Source organism: Zosterops lateralis, assembly GCF_965231275.1.
Source record: "Zosterops lateralis genome assembly, chromosome: 10".
NCBI lineage: Eukaryota > Metazoa > Chordata > Aves > Passeriformes > Zosteropidae > Zosterops > Zosterops lateralis.
Genome location: NC_139770.1, coordinates 4,430,507 through 4,455,814, shown reverse-complemented (window position 1 = coordinate 4,455,814; position 25,308 = coordinate 4,430,507). Strand labels below are relative to the sequence as shown.

Below are 25,308 nucleotides of genomic sequence, written 5' to 3'. Positions count from 1 at the left end.
TCCTGGCAAGGTTTTCACAGTGCCTGAAGGTTTCAGTCTTGAGTCAGGGCTCCCATTTGTTTTGTGATTTGAGCCTTAGCAGCCTGGTAATTGTCAAATTCTGACAGTCCCATTGTGAAGGTATTTAACTGCAATGCAAAGAAACTGCTTGTAAATGCCTGGGTATCCACACACAGCGAGCAAACAAACACCATTGGCAAAGATCTCAGCAGGAAGGACAAATATTGGGGAAAACTAAAAAGCTCAGCCTTGAGGCCCTTCCTGTCACAGCTACACCAGCCCAAGAGGGGAATGCAGGTGCTGTGGCTGGAATCAAAGCCGGCTTAATGCAATGAACTTTCCTCCTCCAGTTAAAGTTTTACTTTACTGGAGACCAGTGCAAAGATTAGTGGTCTTACACTCATCTTTGTTGTTTTTTCTCTTGCTCTTCCTCTGTAGAAAGTACATTTTGTGCCCATGTGAAGCCTGGCTGACTGAGAGCATCATCCAATGAGTGCTGTAACTTGGCTGCTGGACCCATCAGGGGCTGATCTGGAAGATAATGACTTTAATCAGCATTAATCACCTTCCCGGCTGACTCAGACTTTGGCACGGTCTGCTGCCGCTAAGGATGCCACTGTCCCCCCCGGCCCTGCAGCTCCTCTCTCTCACCATGTCAAGGACAGCAAAGCCAGAGATAGACCAGCTCAGACCAGCTTGTGCAGATGTGCAAAGTTCATGAAAGTCGAGGGAGCCAAGGCAAAAATATTTGGCAACATTAGTAGCATTTGGCAGCATTGGCAGTATTTCCCAGAATCCACAATATTTGACAGCGCAGCCATCAGCTGGTGGTGCTGAAAGGCTCACTGTTCACACCACTGTAGGATTTTTAATGAAAGCCTCTTTTGCTGTAATATTCTGAGTAATTTTGTTATGTTTCATGTCCATATACACACACAGCTGTCTCCTCTGATAGGTGTGTACTGGCATAAGAGCTGCCTGCCGAGGGGACTCTGTGTATGCAGGTGTCTGTGTATGGATACACAGAGAGACCTGTATACATCTGTGTTTATATGTGGCTCTGTATGTGATATACACACAGGAATATATTTTAAAGCAGGTGATAAGTGCTATTTAAATAAAACATTTAGTCATTTTCTAGCTGCTTTGCTGCATGTGCTGGAGAGGTTTCTTCTCCCTGATTCAGCAAGAGGACTATGATGTGACATGCCCACCCAGCACAGGAGCTGAGGAAGGTGTTGAGCATCTCCAGGCTCAAGCCCTCGGCACGTCAAATTCCCAAATGTTCAGCTGAGGGACAGCCCCAAACCAGCCCTGCAGCTGGTTCATTTGAATTTTCCAGATCCACTCTATGTCTTTGCAGGTCTCCCATTGTTTCGTGTGTGTCCCAAACACAGGGATTGGTGGTGACTGCTTTGAGCTGAGCAGTGGCCAAATAATGCGTGGAAGACTTGGGTTTCTCATTAACTCCAGAGTTGATATAGTCCCATCTCTCCAAGCACCAGCCTGTTTTCCTGCCTCCATCCCAGCTCTGCTGTCCTTCCTTCCCTGCCCAAGCCCTCACCTTGCTAAGCAGCCCAGGACAGTGACTGTTCCCAGAAGGAGAGTGGAGGACCTGAGGAGTGGATGAGAAAAGGAAAATGCAGACAGAGAAGGTAATCATGGCTCGCTGGTATTTTTGCACTAGACTTTCTAGTGAAATGACTAGAATTTCTGCAGGACCCCAGCACTGAGCAATCCCTTACCAAAACCAATCAAAAAAAAAAAAAAAAAAAACAAAAAAAAAAAAAAAACAAAACAAAACAAAAAAAAAACTTCCACTAATTAATTGTGCACAGTGGCAAAGGAGGAAAGGGCCAAGGTTATTTTTTATTTTTAAAAGCTCTGTTGGCTCATTGGATAACTTTTAACTGTGATGGGAGGGGGAAAATGCTTTAAACAGCACTGCTGAAAAGCACCCTTTTGGTGTTTTCTTTCCCAGCTGTTGTGGGAAAAATATCCTCCAGGGATGGGGAATGACACTGCTGCTGCTGCTGCTTCTTGCACTGCTGTACTGTGCAGAGCTTTGGTTCCTGCCAGCTCCAGGGCCAGGACGGGCAGTGCAGCAGGGAGAGCTGGACTGTCATTGTGGGGCAACACCACTGTGCCCTGGGGGCCTGATCCTGCCTGTCCCCAGGGACCTTCCTTCTCCTTTGGAGCGAGCCAACTACCTGTGCAGCTGCAGCAGCATTCCTGGATGCCACTGTCCCAGCCAGCTGGGCAGCAGGGTTCCCTGGGGATAGGGGTGGGAGGCAGCCCTCCCCTGATTTTGGGCACTGCTAGGACAGTATGATGAGGTTGTTCTTTGCTTCCTGCCCCAGCACCTCACAGGAACATTGGTCCTCTCTGTCTTCACTGCGGTGTTGGGCTTCTTTCAGTATGGCTACAGCCTGGGAGTCATTAACGCCCCCCAGAAGGTAAGTTGAGCCCCTCAAGCTGTGCATGCCCAAGGAACTATGGCTTCAGGGCAGCCAGGGCCAGTTTGTCCCTTGCAGAAGCCCTCAGGAGGATTCTGTCCCTTTCCAGGCAGTTTCTCCCACAGAACAAAGCCCCCCACAACAGGGCAGTGAGTGAGAACAGAGCCAGGACCCTCCGTTGGCACTTCCCCAGGGAAAGGAGTGGGGCTCTGCATGTAATGGAGCTGTCCCCACTGCAGCACAGTCCCTGTGCCCAAGCCAAGGGACTGCACCTCTCCACCAAACCCAGTGTTAAACCCAGACACCACACTCAGCCCAGCCCCGGGAGGGGGAATGATTTGTGCCTGCCCTTGTGGCCCTTCCCCGCTGCAGTCTGGGTGTTGTGGAGCTGGGAGAACTCCAACTCTCCAACCCCTGCAGAGCCTGCAAAGCAAATCTTTTCCTGAGGCAGAATAACATCTAAAACAGGGGTTGGGGTGGTTATAGATCTGAGCTGACGGGTTTTCTTTTTACCTGTCACAGGTGATAGAAGCGCACTACGGGCGTGTGCTGGGCATTTTCCCCCCAGACAGATATGCCACCAATGCCTCCGGGGAGGATGGCACCTTCCTCCAGGCTGGCACAGAGGGCACACTGCCAACCCCAAATGACATCAGTGAGGACCTCTCTACCTCCTCACACATCCTCACCATGTACTGGTCCCTGTCCGTGTCCGTGTTTGCCATCGGTGGCATGGTCTCCTCCTTCACCGTGGGCTGGATCGGCGACCGCCTCGGGAGGTGAGAGGCTCATGTGGGCTGTGACTCTGTGCCACAGCCCAAACCCTAATGATGGATTTTTCCCATAGAACCATTTCCTCACTGTAGAAATACAATTGGTGTTATTTTCAGCAATTTAGGGAAAAAAAGGAAAAATAACCCTCCCAACTTCCAAAATGCTGTTTCAACCATCACAGATGTTGGGCTTTTTAAAATCCTCAGTTACAAATCAGACATTTTATTGCAACTTGAGCATTTCAGACAGCAGCTGATGAGCAGCCTTGATTAAGTTCTGAATTCCCCCTTTTCTTTCAATGGTAAAAAGGAAGAGGAGGACATTTGCATGGTGTTTGCACAGGATGTAAAATATAATTTATAGTATCATTTTAACTACTCTGATTGTACCCTGGCCCCCATATTTTGCAGTGCCTGCTATCATTGTTTTTCCCTGTAATACTGATGAGGTGACTCCGTAGTTCCTCTAGTGTGTTGCAATGGCTGCTTTGGCTGAGCAAGGTGCCAGAGGAGCTGTGCTGCTGCTGCCTTGCAGGGTGAAAGCCATGCTGGTGGTGAACATCCTCTCCATTGCTGGGAACCTCCTCATGGGGCTGGCGAAATTTGGGCCATCCCACATCCTCATCATCTCTGGGAGAGCAGTCACGGGGCTGTACTGCGGTGAGTCCAGGCTGGGTCAACTACTGAAAGCAGCTCCTTAGTAGCGTGCTCCAGGGCTCCAGGGCTGCAGTTCAGAGTTTCCCATAATTTTTAATCCTTTTTTTAGTTCAGAAGGGGTTTCACAGGTGGGAATTTCCCTCTTCTCCCTATGTCTGCCCCTCTTGTTTCAGGATCTTTCCCAGAAGTATTTGGGTTGGCTCTATCATATGTTCATTTTACATATCCTAGAAAGGAGCAGGTCCTTCTGTATCTCAAGGATGGGTCTTGCTGGTGGCTGCTCTAAGAGCACATCACTAGCCAGGGTGGCTAACAGGTTCCCTAGACAGGGAGCAAAGGACCACTGTGCACAGAGAGGATATAGCTGGCAAATAATTGGGAGTTACATTAGAATGAACTTAGAAATAACAGCTCTTTATACTGTTACTGGTATGCAAATACAATACTCCACACTGAGGTTTCGAGGCAAGTTTCAAGTAGGCTCTTTGCCCTGTGATAACTTCTCCCAGCAGACAATCCCTGCTCTGTGCTCTGATGTGTGTGTTCAAGTAAAAAGGCTTCCCAGTTTGGGGCTCTGAATGCAGAGAGACATCCCAGCACCTTTCCAAGGTGCAGGTGGTTCCCAGCCAGGCGTGAGGGGCTTGGTGGGGTGTGGGGTGCAGCACACAGGCTCCATCCTCCTCTCCCATTTGGGGAGTGGTTTCTGCTGGTCGCTGAGCTGTGTCTAGAAGAGGTGACCCCCACCTGTGCTCGGTGCAGGGCTCTCCTCCGGACTTGTGCCCATGTACGTCAGTGAGGTCTCTCCCACGGCCCTTCGAGGAGCGCTGGGGACGCTGCACCAGCTCGCAATCGTCACAGGCATCCTCTTCAGCCAGGTGAGCAAAACACTCACATCCAGAGAGGATGTTTCAGAGAACAGGAAGATCACAGTGAGACACTGGCCTATTGTTCACCATTCCACCTCAAAACTGAAGTAGTGTGCAAAAAATCTGCTTTAATGGGGTTAAACCCCTGCCTGTTAAGGTGTCTTAACAAAGACAATTTCTCAAAAATAAAAAAATACTTCTGCAAACAATTCCTCCTCTCCCTGAGGAATTTTTTTCAGTATCTCATCAGCATCAGGCTGGATCCTGAGCATGAGACTCCTGGTAATCAGGTTCTCAAAAATGGCTTCATCAGGGAAGCAGGAAGCCCAAAGCTCCCATCAGCATTGCCCACTGTGGCATAAGTCCCAGCTATACAACAGGTGGGCACTTAAAAGTGCAGAAAACAAACATATCCAGAAAAAGAGTTGGTATTTGCTTCTAGTTTTCCTCCAGCTTGTCACTTCAAAACACCCTAGTGGTCAATTGCTTTTCCTTCTTAGGGTGCAAAATGATCTATTAAAATATGCCTCAATTATTCCAGGTCCTTGGACTAGACTTTCTTCTGGGCAATGACGAGATGTGGCCCCTGCTCCTTGGTCTGTCTGGTGTGGCTGCCCTGCTGCAGTTCTTCCTGCTCTTAATGTGCCCTGAGAGCCCCCGATACCTTTACATCAAACTGGGGAAGATGGAGGAAGCTAAAAAAAGTAAGAATGACATTCTGGGCTTGTTGTTTTTATAATGTACATAGTATAAAACAGAAGGAAAAGCCTGGCTGAGGACTCACATGTGACTGTGGTTGCTCCCTCTCATGCTCTGAGCTGCTGAGATACAAAATAGGTCTGGATCAAAAACTATTGAGATGTTTGCATAGGACTAAGCAGCACTGCTGAGGGTTGAGGCTTGAGAGTCATGTCTCAGAAGGCTGTTGCAGAACTGATGTGCTGCTGCCCCTGATCAAGCAGATGCACCTTAGATCCTTGGATGTGCCATAGGAACCCTCAGAGCAAGAGGACACAGCTGTCCGTGTGGTTGGCTTACCTTGAGTTTTGCCTAGAGATTCTTGTCCTTACATATACAACTTATCTGTCACTGAAAATAAAATGTCAATCTTTTTTTTCCCCTAAGATTTGAAAAGGCTTAGAGGAAACTATGATCCAATGAAAGAGATTGAAGAGATGGAAAAGGAAAAGCAAGAAGCTGCTAGTGAAAAGAAAGTCTCCATAAGACAGCTTTTCACCTCTTCCAAGTACAGGCAGGCTGTCATTGTGGCGCTGATGGTGCAAATATCCCAGCAGTTCTCGGGAATCAACGCGGTGAGTCTCCCCAAAATGTTTGTCTCTCCAGAAATCCATGCTGAGCATGAAAAGGCAGCTCTGGCTCCATCCAAGCCATGAAGGCTTTCCCACGGCTGCAGTGGGTCCCTGCCAAGCTGGCTGCGGGAGGGCAGTAGAGGAGAAGAGTGGGAGGGAGTCCAGCACACAACCAGCTGGCACAGCAGGCCCATGCTGAGCCCTCCCATGACCCTCTCCCTACCCAAGTTTGTCAGCAGTTTGCTCTCTGTAATGACATCATGCTCACCCCAGAATCACTATTTTCTAGCCATTTTTAGCTAAACAACTTTTGCATGATCTCCTGGAATACCAGAAATCACCATTTGACACCCAGAAGCATTATGGAGCACACAGGGATGCCCAGCCTACCTGGGTCCATGCCCACCCCATCCACCAGCCACCCTTTACCTCCTGCCCTTAACTTTCACCAGAAAGGAATCACTCTATTCTTCGAGAGAAGAAAGAAATGGGAATAATTACAAGGAGAATATTTTTAAAATTCGGTCATACTAAGATGTTTGTCTTGAGTGCTCAGTCCTGGTGATCTGGATTTTAAGATTAAACATAGACTACATAAAAGAAAACAGATTTAATGTGCAAATGTAGTAGCTCAAGAGGGGAATTTCAACAGGATTTTTAACTCCCTCAGGCTCCTATGAAATTTTCAGCTTTAATTATTATAACAAGCCGTTAAAAGTTGAAAAATTAATCATAATTAAATTACGCCACATCTCAGCCATGCAAGTGCAACTCTGTCCTCGTGAGAACGAAAAGTTTCACCAGCCCTGTTGCCTAATCCTTCATCCTGATGTATTCTGATAGATCTTTTACTACTCCACAAACATTTTCGAGAGAGCTGGGGTTGACCAACCAGTTTATGCAACCATCGGTGTTGGAGTGGTGAACACGGTCTTCACTGTTATCTCTGTAAGTAAATACTTCTGCCCCCTGGACTACAAAGACACATAAGGTACAGTGTGGTTTTGAAACATGATTTTATCCTGGAGCTGGGATTTGCAGTGTTGCAGGACTGACCCTGAACACCCTACAGGGAAAAATCATTCCCTGGGCAAGTTTAATCTGAAAATACAAGCCTTGACATAGAGCATGGTGCTATTGATCAGCACTGCTAAATGCCTTGTGAGTGGAAACTGCACTATTGTGTTCAGGAAAGCTCTGAAAACTCTGCATTTCCCCCTAAAATAAAAGTGGCCCTTGAGACTGCAATTCTGCAGGTCCTATTCCCCCAGGGAGCAGGCAGAGTATGGGGATGTCACCAGCTCCCAGTCTGCTCTTACCTGTTATCTTTCAAACTGTTTTCTGTATGTACATAACACCTGCACGAGTGATATCCAAAGGCTATTCCACAGTGATAAAACTAATCCAGCACCTATCCTCATCCTATCTATGCAGGGCTCTGCAGCAATAAAAGGATGTTTTCCATTTCCACAAACCTCCCTTCATTTGTCTCTCTCCTGAGAGGATTAACACAATTCGTATCAGCTGGCAATTAGTTTTATAATGTGGCCATTAATATAATATCAGGAAATGCCAAGCCTATTTCCCTCATATCTCTCTAGAGATTTAGGGAGTAAAGGACTTTCACCAACATGATGCAGGACTGGCTGCAAGGCAGAAATACACAGCTACAAGAGATTTAGGACAAGGAGGAATCATTTTAAACTGACAGAGAGGAAGTGTTGATTAGATATTAGAAAGAAATTCTTGTCTGTGAGGGTGGTGGGGCACTGGCACAGGTTTCTTAGAGAGGTTGTAGATGCCCTGTCCCTGAACTGTCCAAGGCTGGGCTTGCTCTTGTGGAACGTGTCCCTGCCTATGACAGGGGGTTGAAATTGGATGATCTTTGAGGTCCCTTCCAACCCTAACCATTTGTACTCCAGTATGTGTGAGAGAGGAGGTCTTGGAGTGAACCTGCCTCAGAGAAAGTCCCCACACAGAAGAGAAAATGTGATGTTTATTGTGAAATGAGGCACAGAGGTATTGCAGCTGGAAGAAGCCTTTCTTCAGCATGAAGGGTGTCCTGCAGTTCAATCCCCACACCAGGGCTGTGGTACTTGCAGTCCTGGGCATTTGCTCTTTGCTTCTTTTGTCCATGAGCACTTAAAAATTACCTGCTTTTGTCAATAAATGACAGACCCCGATCAAAAGGCAGAAGTACTGACAGCTGGGTGGACCTTGGTAAGGGGAGAAGGGAGCAGAGACTCATCCTCTGCAACTTCACCTGTCAGCACATGAACTGCCTCCAGCAAAAGAGACAGTCTCTGGGAAGTGTAAATCCTGGCTGTAAAGGCAGGAAAGGTGGAGCTGCTGGCCAGAGGTGTCCTTTCAGGCAGAGGGGAGGAGGCAGGCAGCCTCAGAGGCTGCTGCACAGTCAGGCCAGGCCAGCTGCACTGTCCTCTGGAGGGACCTACAGCTCCCTGCCGGGTGAGGCGTCCGATACAGACTTTGGTATCTGTCAAAAGCTGGGTGAGTGACTGGAGTTCCACCAAGAGGAGCTGAGAAGGAGCAAACTAAGTTTTGTGACTACCAGGGAAGCAAAAGGAGTCTGGGAGTGATCGGAGGAAAAATCCTGACTGCAGCTGCTACACAACTATCCCTGCCCTAGGACAGGCAAAGTGCAATGGCCCGTGATGTAACCTGAACCATGCTACATTTGAAGCCTGATTTCAAACTAATGCAGACCTAGTAAGCTTTCAGTTCCTGGATAAAAAAAAAAAAAAAAAAAAAAGAAATGAGAGAGAGAAAGAAAGAAAGTCCACAGTCAGCAATTCATGTGTAGGAGCAGTGGGAAGTCCTGAGAGCCTGGAAATGGATGGACTCTGAGTGTGTGTGCCTTTGCCTTGCCCTTGGCAGGGTGACTGCTCAGTCTGGTTCCCCACCAGCCACCAGCTTCTGACACTTGGAAACCAGCACATAAATCTCTACCACTAGACCTAAAAGAGCAAAAGAGCAGTGTGACAGTGGTAACAGATTGGTTATTGCTAATGGACCTGATCCTGGGAGTGCTGGTGCTGGACACTGAGCTCCTGCATGTGTTTCCACAGGTCTTTCTGGTGGAGAAGGCAGGCAGGAGATCCCTGTTCCTGGCAGGTTTGATGGGCATGTTAATCAGTGCCATGGCCATGACAGTTGGGCTGGTGCTTCTGGTAAGGATTTCTCTCCATTTTTTTTTTTCCCCTGGTTTGAAAACAAGAGAAGATCCCATCAAAGTCAGTCTAAAGCACTGGTGCAAGCCCCTGTCAAAATGAAAAAGCAAATAAGGGGTGGCCTCCTTTGCTGAACACTCTGGTTATTAAAGGGTGCCATTCTGCCCCATTTTGCTGAGCTGCAGGCAAGGAGAGGTCTCCAAGTAACAGCTGAGCTGATGGCTGTGAACTCCTTCAGGCAGCAATGCTGGCACCACATGCCCAGCCAGCACCTGGCACAAAAGTTTAAAACCTTAATTATTCATGTCCAGTCCCTTGGTCTGCATAGAAAGAAATTTCTGAAAAAGAAGCCCAAATAAAGTAATTAGTGATAATTAATGGGAGTTGCTTTGGGACTGTAACACCAACCTCTTGCAGAGCAAGTTTGCCTGGATGAGCTATGTCAGCATGGTTGCAATCTTCCTCTTCGTCATCTTCTTCGAAGTGGGGCCTGGGCCCATCCCCTGGTTTATCGTGGCCGAGCTGTTCAGCCAGGGCCCTCGCCCTGCTGCCATTGCTGTCGCCGGCTTCTGCAACTGGGCCTGCAACTTCATTGTGGGAATGTGTTTCCAGTACATAGCGGTAAGAAATCTTTCAACTGCACAAATAAATGGCTGGCACAATCCCACTGCTGGGCTCCCAAAGCAGCCCAGCAGGATGTGAATGTGCCTCCCAGATTTCCATCCCCTAGTCTGGCTCGGCACCTCAGCCAGCCGGGGTAGGAAGGGGAAGCCATCCCTGTGGTGCTGATGGTGGTCTCCCCTGTTCCCACTTTCCTGCTGCAGGACCTGTGTGGACCGTACGTGTTTGCGATCTTCGCGGGTCTGCTCCTCCTCTTCTTCCTGTTTGCCTACTTCAAAGTACCGGAGACGAAAGGAAAGTCCTTTGAGGAGATTGCAGCCGTGTTCCGCCGCAAGAAGCTCTCGGCCAAAGCCATGACTGAGCTGCAAGACCTGCGACGCAGCGAGGAGGCATAGACATCCCATGCACACAGAAAGGAGGGACAGGGCATGCAACTCCTTCAGGCACCATGGGAAGAATGTTGGGCAAAAGTCTCATTTCACAAAAACCTTGCAGCTAGCAGACCAGGAGGACCCATCCATCGGATTCCTTCTGGCTGCTGTGGTTCACACCTCCCAGCCACAGGTGCTAACCTGGCATTTTACTCTGAGACACTTGGGACAACTGGGCTGCAGGAAGAGCCAGGGAAAGGACAGGAGGAGTATGGTATGTGTCCATCTCAATGCCCGGCTAGAAGAGCCCAGTGGGACAGTGATCTTGCAGACAGCACTGAGCAGGGTCGTCTCTTAGCTGAAATGAAGGAAAGAGGGGCTGGCTGATGCTTCAGCCTCATGTTTTCACTTTTTTATCCCCACCTCTCTGCTTCATTCTGCTGAGCAACCTGGTTCCTTTAGAATCCAACTGCTCGTGCAGTTGTGCCACCACCAGCACACAGCATTGATTACCCCAGGTGCTGAGGAAAACAGGTGGAGCAAACACCCCCTCTACTCTTGCTTCTGCAGAGGAAGATGGTGGATCCCACCTGACCTGGTTGGGATGTACCTCCCTTGCTTTCCTATCTGTGCATTATGGAAATGCTGTCTGATCTCATAAGGATTTCTCAGTTGCAGTATTTTTTTGGACAATCTTAGAAACTGTGGCTGGGCTGATGGACATTTTCCCTATATTTCAGCCAGACTATTTAGCTCTCTCTTTCCTCCCAGGAAGCCTCTCCTCTCTCCCTTTTGCAGCAGCACAAGGCACAGCACAACTGAGCACACAAAAGGCCTGGGCACTCCTGGTCTCCATGTGAGGAGACTCGGGCCCTGCTGCTACCCCTTCCATGGTGTGACCATTGCCAGGGCACCTCCTTCCCCATCTGCACCTTCCTTCCCTTCCTTTCATACAGTGCTCAAGACCCACAGGCTCCAGGTCCAGCCAAGGGCTCAGGCTGCTCATAGAGCAATAATTAATGATGACCCAAAGAATAAATGGGTATTGGAAGGTTAACTGGAAGGTGCCACTTACCTAACTCCCATTTTGCATCACTTAGCATTTTGCTGGCTGAGTGTGCTTCAGCCAAGATAGTGTGCAAGCAGAAGGTTGTGCTGTTCCCAGAGCCTTGTTTATGTTCCTTTTGCTGCTTTATGAGACATTTTTATGTGGCAGAATCAAACTCCAAGGATTTTTCTTCCTTTTTTGGGGACATATGTTGGAACCATTGTAAAAGCCTTCTCTCTTCTTGACTTCTAAGATTTGCATGCTCCTTGTTGTGATACCAGGTTACTTTTTAGCAACTTTCTCAGGGTAGAAACTCATTATTTATTTAGAGATGAAACAGTGGCATTGCTTGGTCACCATGCGCTCCCCAGGGCTGGTGAAGCAGTGGCCAAAATGTAACAGAGGATCGAGCATAATGAAAAGCACAAAACAGCCAGGCTGAGGAGGATCACACTGCTGCTATGGGTTTGGTTTTAGGGGAGGTTCATGCTTCTTTCCATGTGCCTGAACTTTTTTCCTTTGTAGACTTTACTCTCTTGGTATTAAGACCCTACAGCAAATTCTGGTCACTTCCAATTGATGGGAAGTGCAGCCACAAGGTCCACTGGCAGAAATGCCTGGCCCTGGTGTGTGCAGTGAAGCAGTAAGATTGCACCAAAGGCTTTGCTGGAGTGACTGCTGGAATTTAACTAGAGGAGAACTGGGTCAGTGCTGTCGTGTGCTGCAGTGATGGGTGACCCAGGTCTGACACAGGGCGTGCAGGGCTGCTGGAACCAGAGCCCAGGCTGGGGCTGAGAAGAGAGCAGCAGAGCTGGGGCACAGGTCTGTGCTGAGCTGTCCATCTGTGTGCTGCACATGGGTCCCCCCAGGTGAGACCAACAGCCATGGCAAGCTCGGAAGCTCTCCACAGTGTTTACTGTAAGTTCAATACAATGGATTATCTGAATGTACAAAAAGGAGAAAAAAAAGAGGATTCTTCCTATCAGCATTGTTATCTAGGTCTGTTAGATAAAAGATGAACAACATCTATGGCATGTGATGGCTTGTGCTGCTGTTTTTCCCTCTCTGTACATCTCAGACATACATCCAATGCCAGATGGGAGCTGTTTTCCTAGCAGGACACATTTGCTCCACAGGTGGTAAAAGCTGTGCAAGCCCTCAGCTAAATCCCTTTGAAACAGGTGGTCCAGAGGTGAGACTTGGGGTTGGAGGCAGCCCTAGAGTTGGTGGCAGCTGGCTCAGGGCCGGGATGAACCCTGACTGGAGGGGTGCCAGTGTCTGGCCCCAGCTGTCCCCACTGCCCATTTCACCCCACTGTGAAGCAGCTCTGCTTGCATGGTGCTGGTGCAGCCTAAAACCTGGTGCTGGGGCCTCTAGGCACAAGAGACAGGAGGAGCATTTGGGGAGAAAGTGAGGTTCAAAGCAGATTTGCCAGTGCTCTGAGGGCCCAGCCAGGCTGGGTTCCCTATGATCATACAGGGGATACGAAATTATTTCCTAAACTTCTGATAAGTTTTGTCCTATTGTCTGGGGGGCATCAGTGACTCTGCCACCAGCTCAGCCGTGAGGGATCTTATTGATCAACATTGAGCAATCAGTCCTTCTTTTCTAGTGTCACTGGTGAATGACAATAGAAAGCCCAGTCCAGTTAGGTAGTGCAGCACATAAATCAGTTTAACAAAGCCCACAGCATTAACATTGCCCACAGCTACAGCACTGAACTTCTGAAAGAGCTGCCTGGGGGTTCAGAGGCACCTAAGGAAAACAGAGTGTCAGGCTGTGTTTCCTTGCAGAAGCTGCCATGTGGAAGGTGAGGGAGTTTTCTTCTTCCAGCCTGGGACAGGATGAGCAGAGTAAGGCATTGCTGGTCCTTCATCCTCCCCATGGCTGCAGTGAAGGATCAAGCTGGGCTTTACTACCACAAGAGCACTTTAACTGTATGCTGGAGCAGGATGGGGTCATTAGAGTTGGTTAAATCTGACAATATGTTTACTTTTGTCTCGTCCCATCAGGCTGATAATTAGGACTGTACACTTTATCTGTCCTTGCTACATGCAAGTTCCAGTTAAAACTTGTTCTTGAGACACAGCTTGTTGAATCATTATTTTTATCTCTCACCATCACAGTTTTACTAAGTTGGTAATCATTAAAAAAATTTAAAAGACGGAGTCAAACTTATTAGCTAAATGGTCGTTGCATTTTAGTAACGTGCTAAATATGTTCTCATACCATGCCTGGCTAATAATGCAATATAATTAATAATCCCTGAGAAAGCATCTTGTCAGCAAGAGCTTTGACAGTGTTTTCCTAATGTGCTGAGACAACAGCCATTAAGACTTTTCTGTTGTGCCAACGGTATCTAGTCTCCCACTCTCTAGGCTTAATTTTAAAATTAGTTTGACTTCCCTAATTCAATAAACTCAGGACATTTGGCCCCATTAACACTCTCCACACTAATTTATCACAGGTTTTTCTGCCTCACTTCAACTTGTTTTCCATCACTCAGAAGTGCTATTCTCTATCTCTGGAGTCAAACAGCTGATAATGATGAAGCTAACCCAAGTACTACATATGCAGGGACAAAGTCTTTGAGGTATGATGAATTTTATGAGGTGTTCAATGTTCTTATCTTTCACCCAAAATCTATGGGAGCTGAGGAATTTCAAAGTAGAAGAAAGTATCTCTGGATCCAGCAGAATGTGTAAGCCTCAGATTAAATTTAAGGTAATGGAGTGTGCTCAAGTGTTTCACTAAATCCTGAAACAACACTGGCAAATTTTACCCAGAGGCACAGCCTGAGTAGCTGCGCTGAAAGGGAAGGAATCTCCTCCCCAGCACTGGGGCAATAAATCCTGGCTGCAGATCAGCAGTCCTTAAATTTTACAGGCTGTAGATACAACTGCAGACCCGCGGTTTGGGTAGTGTCCCGCGCTGTGCCTCCCTGCACTCTGTCCAGGAGAGAGGGCGGCTCTGTGACTCGAAGAGCACCAGGTCCCCGCAGGTCGTGGTGGGATATCGCTGCTCCAGCACTGCTGCAGCCGCAGGAGGAGGGAACAGCTGGAGTTACTTTGTGCTTTCCTTCTCCCCTGTGGGGAAGTTACAATTGCGGTGGCTCCTGCTAGCTCAAAAGTGTCATTGCAGTGTCACCGCTTGCCTCTGACCCCAGTGTGCGCCCGAGGTGATTCCCTGGGTGCTCGGACGCGGGGTGGGCACAGGAAGCACACGGTGAAGGGCAGGAATAAAGCAGAGCCGGGAGAAGAGTGGGTGCCTATGGCAAGGTCACTGCAGAGGGTCCTGACTCCGTTCCTGCCACACAGACACGCTGTACCTTGGAGCTCCGAGGGGCTGCTGAGCGTGGCACTGTCCTGCGGAGGGGATCACTGATCCACCGCTTCTCTCACGTCCTCCTGCTCAAGGCTGCACCCAAAAGCCAGCGTGAACCCTCACCCCAACAGTCAGGACACGGTGGGATCCCAGGAAAGTCAGCTCAGCAGCTGAAACAGAGACACTGCTCGGGTTGCAACAGGGCTGTTTACACCATTCTGCTCATGCCCTGGTATTTCTAATCGTGTGACCTGACCTCATGGTGCAGGGGTGTAAACACCATCTCCTGACTTCAGTGGGCCAGCTGGAAATAAGGTGGGACGTTTCTGGAAACAAGGTGGGATGTTTACCCCAGCACTGGCTGAAATGTATATTCTCAAGGCTGGGCTTTGGTGAGGCACTTTAGGGCATCAGACACTTCTCCAGAACACAACCAACAACAGACACAACTCACCAAGTTTAAATCGTCTACAAGTTTTCTAGTCCCTCTTCACTTCTTTAAGACACAGATAGGAGAAGCGAGGCTTGGTAACATCCTGAGCCTACTTGAGAGAAAAGGTGTGTGATTCAGCTGTGCAGCACTGGAAAGAAAATACCCTTAAATGTGAAAGGCCATGATATTTTATTTATAAATACTCTTTGAATCAAATTGCTGCTCTTGTATAGAAAAGTGGGATAATCACAATAATACTATCAAGAAACACACTTTAGAAAATTAATGTTGATCCAGACAAAGGAACAATGCCTGCAGGCAATAACTGATGTATTGGATTTCCAATGTTTTTTATTGAATCTCAAGTAAAGGCTGTATTGCAATATTTGTTTTGTGTCTGAAAAAATAAATATAATCTACAGCTGTACTTCAGTAAAGACTTGATTTAGCCCAGAAGATCTCTCAAGTAATTCAAAATGAATCAATTAATTGTGGAAAATCAGCCAAATTTATCAACTGATACTTGAGAGAGAAAAAAAATCATCAGTAGTGCTTAGCCCCAGGCTGCTGCAGTTTGGGTTCAGAACAGTTGGTCGTTTTCTCACAAAGTGTTTTATTAGAAGATAAAAAGCCCTAGAGCATGTGCAACTTGTCACACACTTGCAGGTAAACAAACACACACTGGTCATGTTAAAACACTTAACAGGATGCCCCAGATTCTGCTTATCAACTGAGACAGCAGTAAAGGGAGCAGGATAAAGTGTATTGTCTCCAGAGCAGGCTGGGTGAGGCAGCACCCAGGGAAAGCCCAAGTAAAGGAGAGAGATGATATTGGGGCCTCATGGAGTGGCCCCATGTAAACGAGAGCCAAACTTAACTCCTTGGCTGTACAATTTGGAGTGGGATCTGCGTAACCAAGAGTGGGACCACAGGCAAATAAATCACAAAAATTAACACAGATGAAATAAAACACTTCATGGTGAACCATTTAAAAACGTGATGTTAAAAGTGACTTCTGTACCTATCCCATTAGAGCACAGATGACAAGGTCAGAGTCTCAGAGCAAAAAATGTAGGACAGCACACAGCAGCCTGTGGATGTGATGGCTGAGGCAGGTGCTGCCGCTGAATTCCTGCATTTTCCTGGTTTTGTTGTGTTTGTAGGTGATCTGTAGGGCAACCTGCAGAGCCAGGGCCCATCTGCCAGCAGCTCCACAGGAAAGCTCCTCCTGAATTTGTTCAAAGAGCTCCAAGTATTATGACATCCAACTAGGAGGGATTTAGTAAAAACAGTCCTTTGGCCTCGTTTTGCTCAGGACCCCAAGGCCAGGCTTCCATGGCCGCAGACCTCGCCTGAGGCAGAGCAGGGAATGGCTGGTTGACAGCATGAGGGCTGTCCCATAGTTTAGAACATTATAGATTGGAAAACCTCTTTAAAGATCATCTATTCCAAATCCCTGCCATGGGCACAGACATCTTTCACTAGATCAGATTGCTCTAAACCCCATCCACCCTGGCCTGCAACACTTCCAAGGCTTCAGTTTTTCTGAACACAGTTTTCCCAAACCTCTTTTCAGTTTGAAACTATTGGCCCTTGTCCTGTCACCGTAGTGAAAAAAAGTCACTGGTTAAAAGTCTCTATCTTATACATAATCCTCCTCTATATATGGAAATACTGTAACAAGGTCTCCCTAGGACATTCTCTTCTCCAGGCTGAACAAGCCCATTTCTTACTTTCTTTACAAAGAATCATCTTCACGGTCCTTCCCTGGATCTGCTCCAACAGATCCATTTGTTCCTTATGGTGGGGACCGCAGAGCTGGCCACAATATTCCAGTACTAATAATTCCACCATAACTGGAGTATCAAACAGAAGCCCTCGGTAAGATCTCAGCCATCTCCATCCATTTAGGCTGATTATAATGCTTTCAAAACGCTCGTTTTTGATTACTCTGAGAAGGGGCACACGGGGCAGACAAAGGAGCTTCGTGTGTACAGTCCCGCTGGCTCACCGGGCTTTTGGGACATTTTGGGACATTATGGGACACACACTCCCACCGCCGCAGCCAAGCGCCCCTCAGGCACCCGCGGCCGCCTCAGCCGCCCAAGATGGCGGCGGGGCGTGTGGGCTGTGGGGAGGCGGCGGTGCGCGGCGCCCCCTGGCGGCCGAGGAGCGGCGCCTCCGCAGCGCGCTGAGCTCTCCCGCCCCTCCCGTTGGCGGCGGGGAGGGGGCGTGGCCAGCGCTCGAGAGTGGGCGGGCGCGGGAAGCGCCGCCGGCACGTGGTTCGGGGGGCGGTCCGGGTGACCACGCCCCCCACGGAATAGCCGCGGGCCAATGAGCTGCGGCGGAAGTGGAGGGGCGGGGCCGGGCGGTGCGCGCGCTGCCCGCGCCGCCCCTTCCCGCCGGCCGCCGCAGTGGTGTCGGGCGCGAGTGCGCCGCGCCCGCCGCTCCCGTCCCGCTCCCGCCCCGCTCCGCCGGGACCGCCGCCACGCCCGGCACCCCCCGACCCTCCTCGCAAGGTAACAGGGGCCGGGGAGACGGGAAGGGAGGGAAGGCGAAGCAGGCCCGGGGGTGGGAGGCCGGGGGCCCGCGGCACGTGGCGGGTCCCGCCCGCCGCGCACGTGTGTAGGGCGGGGGGGAGGCCGGCCTGCACTCCCTGCGGTGGGTGTTTGGATCCGTGTCCGTTCCCTTCTCCCCTTTCCGCCACCGCCGCTCCGAGCCGACCCTCTCTCGTTGTCGCGCAGCCCCCCCCGCCGCCAGTCCTCCCCCTCGCACCGCCATGGCCGACGAGCTCGACTTCACCACGGGCGATGCCGGCGCCTCCTCCACCTACCCCATGCAGTGCTCGGCGCTGCGCAAGAACGGCTTCGTGGTGCTCAAGGGGCGCCCCTGCAAGATCGTGGAGATGTCCACCTCCAAGACCGGCAAGCACGGCCACGCCAAGGTGAGCGAGCGCTGCCCGCACAGCCCGCAGTGTGCGCTCCTGCGGCTCCCGGCTGCCCGGCAGGGAAGGGTGTAGCGTTTCATTTGGCTCTGTGTCCCGCCTTTGCTTTTCTCGCAGCGGTGTCTCATCACTCCAGATCTGACTCAAAGGGTTTCAGTCATGTAAAGCAGGAAGGATTGAGAACGGGAGGGTTGGGTTTTTTTCTCCCAACTTTTAACTCGTTAACGCTTTTTTTTTTAATAAAAAAGTTTTAACGCTGATAGTGACAAAACCAGTTTCTGTAGTGGGGGTAAAGTAAGTTCTGGAAGGGGGGCTGATGAAATCAGTAGGGCGTGGTTGGGTTGTGCTGTCACTACCCACCAGAGCACTTCTGTGTCTGCCCGTGCCGGCAGAGTTTTACTGTTGCAGTGTTAGACCAGGAGTGCCCGGGCTGTGTTACATAATCCAGAGCTCGGCCGACACTCGCTGCTCTCTGGGCCTGCTCTGACCCTGTTTTGCTGCCTTTGCCTCGCAGCTTCTTTCCTTTTGGAAATGTCTTTGTCCCAGCAGGGTTGTCTTTAGCCACTCTCTGGGGCTGCAGCCCGAGCAGTTGGCTCCTGCAGCTGTCCAGAGCTTGGAGCAAGGCTGAAATCCCCCTTCATTCATTCATTCAGCCACACTTTAGTGTGGGTGTATCAGAGTTGAGACAGATCTGTTACAAGCACTGACTAGAGAGATTTTTAAGTTTCTACAACCTTGTGTGATATGTGTAGGGGGAGTATTTGGGGTTTGTCCAAGCTAGAAGTAGACCAGGCTCTTCCTAGCTTTTTCCTTTCTCCTTCCCCTTTTTTTTCATGACTTTTTTTTAGTAGGCAGATCCAAATGTCTAAAATACAGAAACAGCCGTGAGAGGGAAAGGGCCTGAGAAGAACTGGTTAAACTGGTCATCTAAGTTGTAGTTGCAGTAAGCAGTGAAGGTGGCATAAAGGGACATGGGAGCTGCTGTGATCTCTGTGCATGACCACCTCTTTTCCCCTTAACTGCCTGTTTCTTAGAACAGCTAGAGCTTATAATAAACATGTTCTTAACCAGCATGAACTCTTAGCTTGCTGCTGTACATCTACAGAAGGCAGTGGTAGATAACAGTGGCTGGTCTTGCTCTCATGTAGGGTTTCTGTAGTGTGCTGTGGAAGGGAGTGAGAATCCCTCTCTTGATGTGAGGGATGTTTTCATACCACAAGCAAAGGGTTGAGGCAGAATCTGGGATTGCACATGATCTCGTAGGAAACTGAGTAGAAACAGCAATACTGATGGCAATAACATCTTGCTTCTCCAGGACCAACAGTAACTGAAGTTATTCTTCTACTCTTACAGGTCCATTTGGTTGGTATTGATATCTTCACCGGTAAAAAATATGAAGATATTTGCCCATCAACTCATAATATGGATGTTCCAAATATCAAGAGAAATGATTACCAGGTGAGTTAACAGTCATACGAGGTTTTATACTCTTAGTATGACACATAAACTCTCTTCATCTCCAAATTTGCCTCTCAGTAAAGTGCTGTTGTCAGAATTAATGGGACTTGCCTGTCTAGACATGACACAGCTGAACTCATAGCATCTACTGAATTGCTAAAACTGTTGAAACTCACTGATGAAGAGAGCTCCTTAGTGTATAAACAACCTGAGGTCAGAGCAGCAGTCTTTAAGCATGACAGGTTATAGACATAATTCATACCATGCTTTTTCTAGCTGTTGTTATAAGGCCACTTCTGGATTCTTTGTGGTACTGGCATCTTTTAGAATATGGAGAGAGGTTTTCCCTGCTGCAAGTTAATATTAAAGGAGAATAAAGATCTCACATAACTAAATTTGAACCTAAGCATAAATTATCATTTATAGTTTCACTCTTACATGGGGTAGATGAATGCCCAGAATGGTCCTAAACTGCATCTGATGCCAATTCTAACTTGCCTAAGTGCTTTCTGCTTCTTGTGGGGAAAGTTGCTTTAGGTCATATCAAATAGTTTCAAACCTCCTGAACTCTGTACTGAAATATATGTATGAAGGGAGCAACTTCTGTAATGCCTTCTATGCTGTGGTTAGTGAGCTCTTAAAAGCACAGTTCAGGTTGAAGTGTAACATGTTTATCTTCTCATTGCATTGGGAATAGTTCTGATCAGGAATTAACACATCCACATCATCTGGAAAGCTGCAATTGCTTGAAAAAGGCCAAGTTCAGTGTTTTAGCAAACAGTCTTTAGTGTCTTCAGGACAGCTGATGCTCTTGGAATACAGTGTGACCAGCCTGTCTTAGGGCTCAGAACTTCCAAGAAGTTCTTAGTGTTATCATGGTGGTCTTTCTGTATTGTTCTGGGATTCTGAATTCTTGGATTTACTGTTACATGTTCCAGATTTCCAACCTGCTCTGTCAAAATAGCCATTCCCCTTAGCCCAGGCTTTTGGTTAGGTTTAAAATAGCATTATGAAAGTGGCCCAGGACTTGGTAGATGTTCCCTGATTTATTAGTGTTTAATATAAATGATAGTTTTTCACTGTAGAGATACCAGTATAGAAGTGTATAGTTACATTGTTGTGTGTTTTGTACACTTTATACCAACAGTGCTGTTGAGTGAGCACCATTCCAGTTATTGTTTCTAATTCACAGGTGAAAAAAGCTGAACCACTGCCCTGGAAGCAGTACATTTCCTAAATCACACAAATGAGGTTTCTAGTGTTCTACGTTCTAGGAAGTAACCAGCAGAGTTCTGTTGGTTCTTGATAGCAGGATGCCTTTTGCTACAGTTGCCCTAACTCTCACCCCACTGAACTTTTGTTAAAAATTGATTTAAGTAGGGTTTCTAACTGTTACAGAGTACTAAAGAATTATTGTAACAGGTAGAGTTCAGTGCCTTCTGCTTACATTAAGCTACTACGTGCTGGTGGCTGCTGATGTTATAAAAATGAACTTCTCTTTGTAGTTGATTGGCATTCAGGACGGGTACCTCTCCCTGCTGACGGAAAGTGGTGAAGTTCGTGAGGATCTAAAGTTGCCAGAAGGGGATCTTGGCAAAGAAATTGAAGGAAAATTCAATGCCAATGAAGATGTTCAGGTAAACAGGGAGGGCAGACAAGAACAGGCAGGGTTAATCCCACTTGATGATACAGTGAAGTCTTACTCTGATATTGACCACTTGTATCTCTCTGTGAGGGGTGAGGATTAGTCCTTTGAGACGTAGATGTTTGTACTGGAGTACTCAAAAGAGATGGGATAGATATTAAAATGTATAAGTTTATAACTACTAGTAGCACCTCCTGTGGCCTGGGCTGGAGCTCACCTCTGTGTCTTCTCTTCCAGATATCTGTCATAAGTGCAATGAATGAAGAATGTGCTGTAGCCATAAAGCCTTGCAAGTAAAGAAGATCGCCAGGCTCGGGCAACTGCTCAGGTCTGGACAAACCACAGATCTATAAATTTGGTCCTTATTGTCACCAAAGCTCTGGCCTTCACAAGCAACCTCATTTCCTTTTTGAATTGTTAAAAAGCAGTGCTGGATTCTGGATTAGTGTTGCAGGCTAACTGGCAGTTTTCAAAATCACTGAGATTTTAATTCCTTAATTGTAACTATTTTAACATTCCTGTGGGTTTCAGCTATGGATCTAAGAAACCAATCAGGTGTTACTAGTGGATATATTTTTATTTGCTTGAGCAAAACAGTGTTTGTCTGTATGAACAGACAAAATACAGTATTCAGGGGCTTTTAGATAAGCTGGTAGGTATCTAGGATTATAAAATGACCTAGAGCACAAATAGTATTTTTCTTGACATCTTTAGGTAGAACTGACAATAAAAGTAGCTTTTTTTGTTTTCCTTTTTTTAAAGCTTAAGTACTTTGTGGATTGGGACTCTTGCAGAACTGTAGGTGCCAATCACAACTTTTAGACCAAGAAACTCAAGTGATCAGAAATGCCAGCTGGCTTGACCAAGCCCCAGTGGCCATGTGCAACTAAACTGTATTACCTCTGTTTTCTTCTTTGCCAACTTGTTGGCTTATTGTAACGATAAAATGGTTTAAAAAAAAAAAAAAAAAGCCTACCTGTGGTTTAGGCAGGCCGTTGGAATATTGAGTAGATAAGACATAGATAGGTCAAGGGGACACAAAGGTGAGAATGGATGTTAAAGCTATAGACTTTCACTCGAGGCCTTTGTCAGACTTGAAAAATAAAATAGAAAAATGCAGTTCAATTGCTTTCCTTTATTATATTTATCTTAAACTATAAAAGGGTGACAAACTCATGGGAATCTGTTGCAGTGCTTCCAGCTTTGGGTTTTAACCTTCAGGTTCAGACCATATTTTTGTAGCACAGGGACCACACATTTTTTCAGAAAGTGGGACAAACTGTAGCATTGAGCCTAAACTAAATGCATGTGATTCTTTTTAGAAAAAAAAAAATAAAACAATTGTATTTTCAAAACATAAACTTGACAGACGATACCGAACAACCATGGCTTCACTATAAAAGTAAATAACTTGCTACCTAGTTAGGGAAGCTGGCTCCTGTCCTGGGGAGTTCTGAGTCATAGCAACATGCATGCATGCCTCTTAACTATTTAGTAGCTTAACAATGGCTTCACAGCAATAGTTATGGAAGGATAATTAGCCTGCTGCTGTCTAAGGCGTTCAACTTGGATTCTAAGACTTGGTGACTCTTCATGAGTGGGGAAACTTCCTTAGTCCATGGGTCAGAGCTCTCTTCGCAGTTGATAAATTGTTTCATGAACTTGCCTTAATGCTCAGAGGCTGATGGAGGGATGACACGGAAGCTGCCCTGGACAGCACGCACAATTCACACTACTTTGCAGCCAGAGTTGGACTTCATGCTGCTCTTAACTGCTTAAAGTGTTTTCAGCTTCATAGTTTGTACTCTCTAGTCCCTGAAGGGCTCGTGGCAACTGTCCTGAGCTGCCCTTGGCCACACTTGGGGCAGGGCTTAGCAAACCTTGGAGGTGTAAATGCAGATGGCAAAAACATGTGTTGTCCACAGACTTCCCACACCAGAGAGAGCAGTACCAGTGAAGGTAAAGACAGCAATAAATACACTCTTGTAACAAAGCACAGCTACCTGGGACACCTGGCAGAGGTAGGACCTGCCACACGCTCTTGCCTAGCACAAAACATGTTGCAGGTGAACTCTACAAATAGCACCTTGACTGAAATGGCAAAGCCACTTTTTTAAAAGAAGACTGAAATGCTTCCAGAATAGTTCTGAAGTGGACGAGGAATAGTTCAGGCTAGTCTGCACGGTGCTCCCTTCTGCCTCTCCATCAAGCTGAGACCTGGAAGTCAGGCTTTGTTGGCTTTGAAGGTGACTGCAGCCATTGCTGCTGATGCTGCCAGCAGGCTGAGCTGTGTGGTGTCACATGGGAAGTCAGAGGTTGCTATGTCAAACTAATGCAAGTTCTATCACCACATTACAAATACTTCCAATACTCTTGAGAACTACAAGACTTGAACTTGTCCTTGCTTCTGGTAGTGCTTTAGTCATTTTCAGGTCAATTTTCAGGTTCCTGTCTGTCCTCTAAAACCTTGTTGGAAGACAGGCACTTGATGTCACTGGCCCACAATCAGAGCAGTTACTCGGACTAAGCTCTCTAGGACCAGGGCTGGTTTAAGCCCTGTTCCTACAAGTGGAGTCCTGGCCTGACTGGAGTTTTCAGGTACTACAGCAATCTGAAGATAGAGGTTTCATGACCTCCAGCTTGCTGGAAGAGCCCTCCTTGGGACTTTCAGATGTCCTTCTATTGCAACCTTCAGTTCTGCAAGATTTAAATGATTAAGTACTTGATTATAGCTTTGTTCTTATATACTTAGTTGTCTTTGTGAAGCACTTCAGACACCATGGAAGTGCAGAGCATCATGCATGAAGTTTCCCATAGGTACATAAGCATGTCTTAAAGCATAATCTCCAAGTTTCAGTAAGGTTAAAAGTTGCTTCTGAATTAAAACATGTATTTCAGGCTTTTTTTTTTTTTTTTTTTTTTCCAAAGTAAGATGCTTCAGTTTTCTGTCAGAATCATTGCAACAAACTTTGTGATCAAGTAGTCCATAGAGATGTGTATTTTTAATATCCATAACCAAGTGCTTAGGGAAATTTTCTTTTCATAGCTTTACTTTAAAAGAAATCTTACTGGTGTATTTGTTCTGTATTACTGTCTTAACACTTAAATTGTGTCAAAACCATAAACTTATAGCTCATGGCAATTGCTTAGAGTAAAGCCTGTGAACACAGGGAGGTGGTGAGAGGTATTTCCACTCCAAACAATTTTTTTATGGCTCCTGTTCATTGAATTTCTCTTACTACTTCACACAATTGGAAAGACTGCAGTGTTTCCTGCCTCAAATGTTGGCAAATAATACTTTGAGAATTCAATAGTATTCTCATTTTTGCTTATAATGGTGGTTTTTCAACTGGGCTCTTGCTGGTTGAGCCATGTTCTCAGGGCTGTTTTTTTTTTAAGCTGAAGTTCATTATTTCTCTTGCAGGTTTTTTCTAATCCAAAGTGTACCCAGAGATGGTACATGCTCTGTAGTTTCACAATACAGATAATTTTACACAATCTGTAAAAAAGTCAAGTTTGTTGACAGTTCTAACTCTTATGGTTACTGCAGGTCAGTCTCAGAATTCAAAATTCAATAAATCCCACTATTATTATTTTTTTTTTCTTTTGAGTAATTAGAATGTAGTTTGTTACAGTAGAACTAAACTTCAGGCTGTAAAGAGCCCTTGTTCAGGATATTTGGATGATCTGCTGGGAATGTCACTGAAGGTGGATCCCGGAGCTATCGGCAGCTCAGCACCGGGTGGTCGGAGCCTCTCCAGCACCACCTGCACTGTGCCCCTGCAGGATTTGGCATCCCAGAGTGACTTGGTGTGTTGAACTCCGAGGAGATGTTTGCTGTGCTTTGCTGTATGGCAGAACCCCTTTGTCCTGTGCTGTGTGTTGTAAGCAAACCCGGCTGCTGCTGCTGCTCACCGATGGCCACGGTGGCTTTCACTGCTCGTGGGACAAACCCGACCCTGTAACCGGCACAGCAGCTCCGGTCTGTCTGTTTGGGAAGCTCTGTTACTGTTCTCAACACCATGGAAACGATCAGGGGAAAGATTTGTACGTGTGTGTGTGTTTTGCTCCAGAAATAATAAAGGTGTCAGTGCTGTGGGGAGATGGTGCTGGTTACAGTGACGGGAGCGCGGTGGGGTTGCCGAGGGGCTTCGCGGACACTTCCAGGGGAGGGGGACGGGCTGTTGCGGTTCGTGCGGGAGGGAGAGGGAGGC

The 25,308-nt window shown here is 47.3% G+C and overlaps 2 protein-coding genes across 2 annotated transcripts; both read left to right on the top strand.

Moving 5' to 3' along the window:
• The first annotated feature begins 1,493 nt into the window (after positions 1 to 1,493).
• Positions 1,494 to 15,432, top strand: SLC2A2 (solute carrier family 2 member 2). Its single transcript, XM_083868668.1, has 11 exons — positions 1,494 to 1,655; positions 2,361 to 2,456; positions 2,979 to 3,235; positions 3,765 to 3,889; positions 4,646 to 4,761; positions 5,294 to 5,456; positions 5,878 to 6,065; positions 6,906 to 7,010; positions 9,149 to 9,250; positions 9,668 to 9,871; positions 10,075 to 15,432. Exons 1-11 carry the CDS (start codon positions 1,641 to 1,643, stop codon positions 10,264 to 10,266), a joined length of 1,563 nt encoding a protein of 520 aa, XP_083724794.1. The 5' UTR covers positions 1,494 to 1,640; the 3' UTR covers positions 10,267 to 15,432.
• A 2,359-nt stretch (positions 15,433 to 17,791) lies between these two features.
• EIF5A2 (eukaryotic translation initiation factor 5A2) lies at positions 17,792 to 24,147 on the top strand. The gene is made up of 4 exons (XM_083868527.1): positions 17,792 to 17,991; positions 19,345 to 19,449; positions 20,955 to 21,086; positions 21,332 to 24,147. The coding sequence occupies exons 1-4, from the start codon at positions 17,827 to 17,829 to the stop codon at positions 21,389 to 21,391; spliced, it is 462 nt and encodes a 153-aa protein (XP_083724653.1). The 5' UTR covers positions 17,792 to 17,826; the 3' UTR covers positions 21,392 to 24,147.
• Positions 24,148 to 25,308: the final 1,161 nt, after the last annotated feature.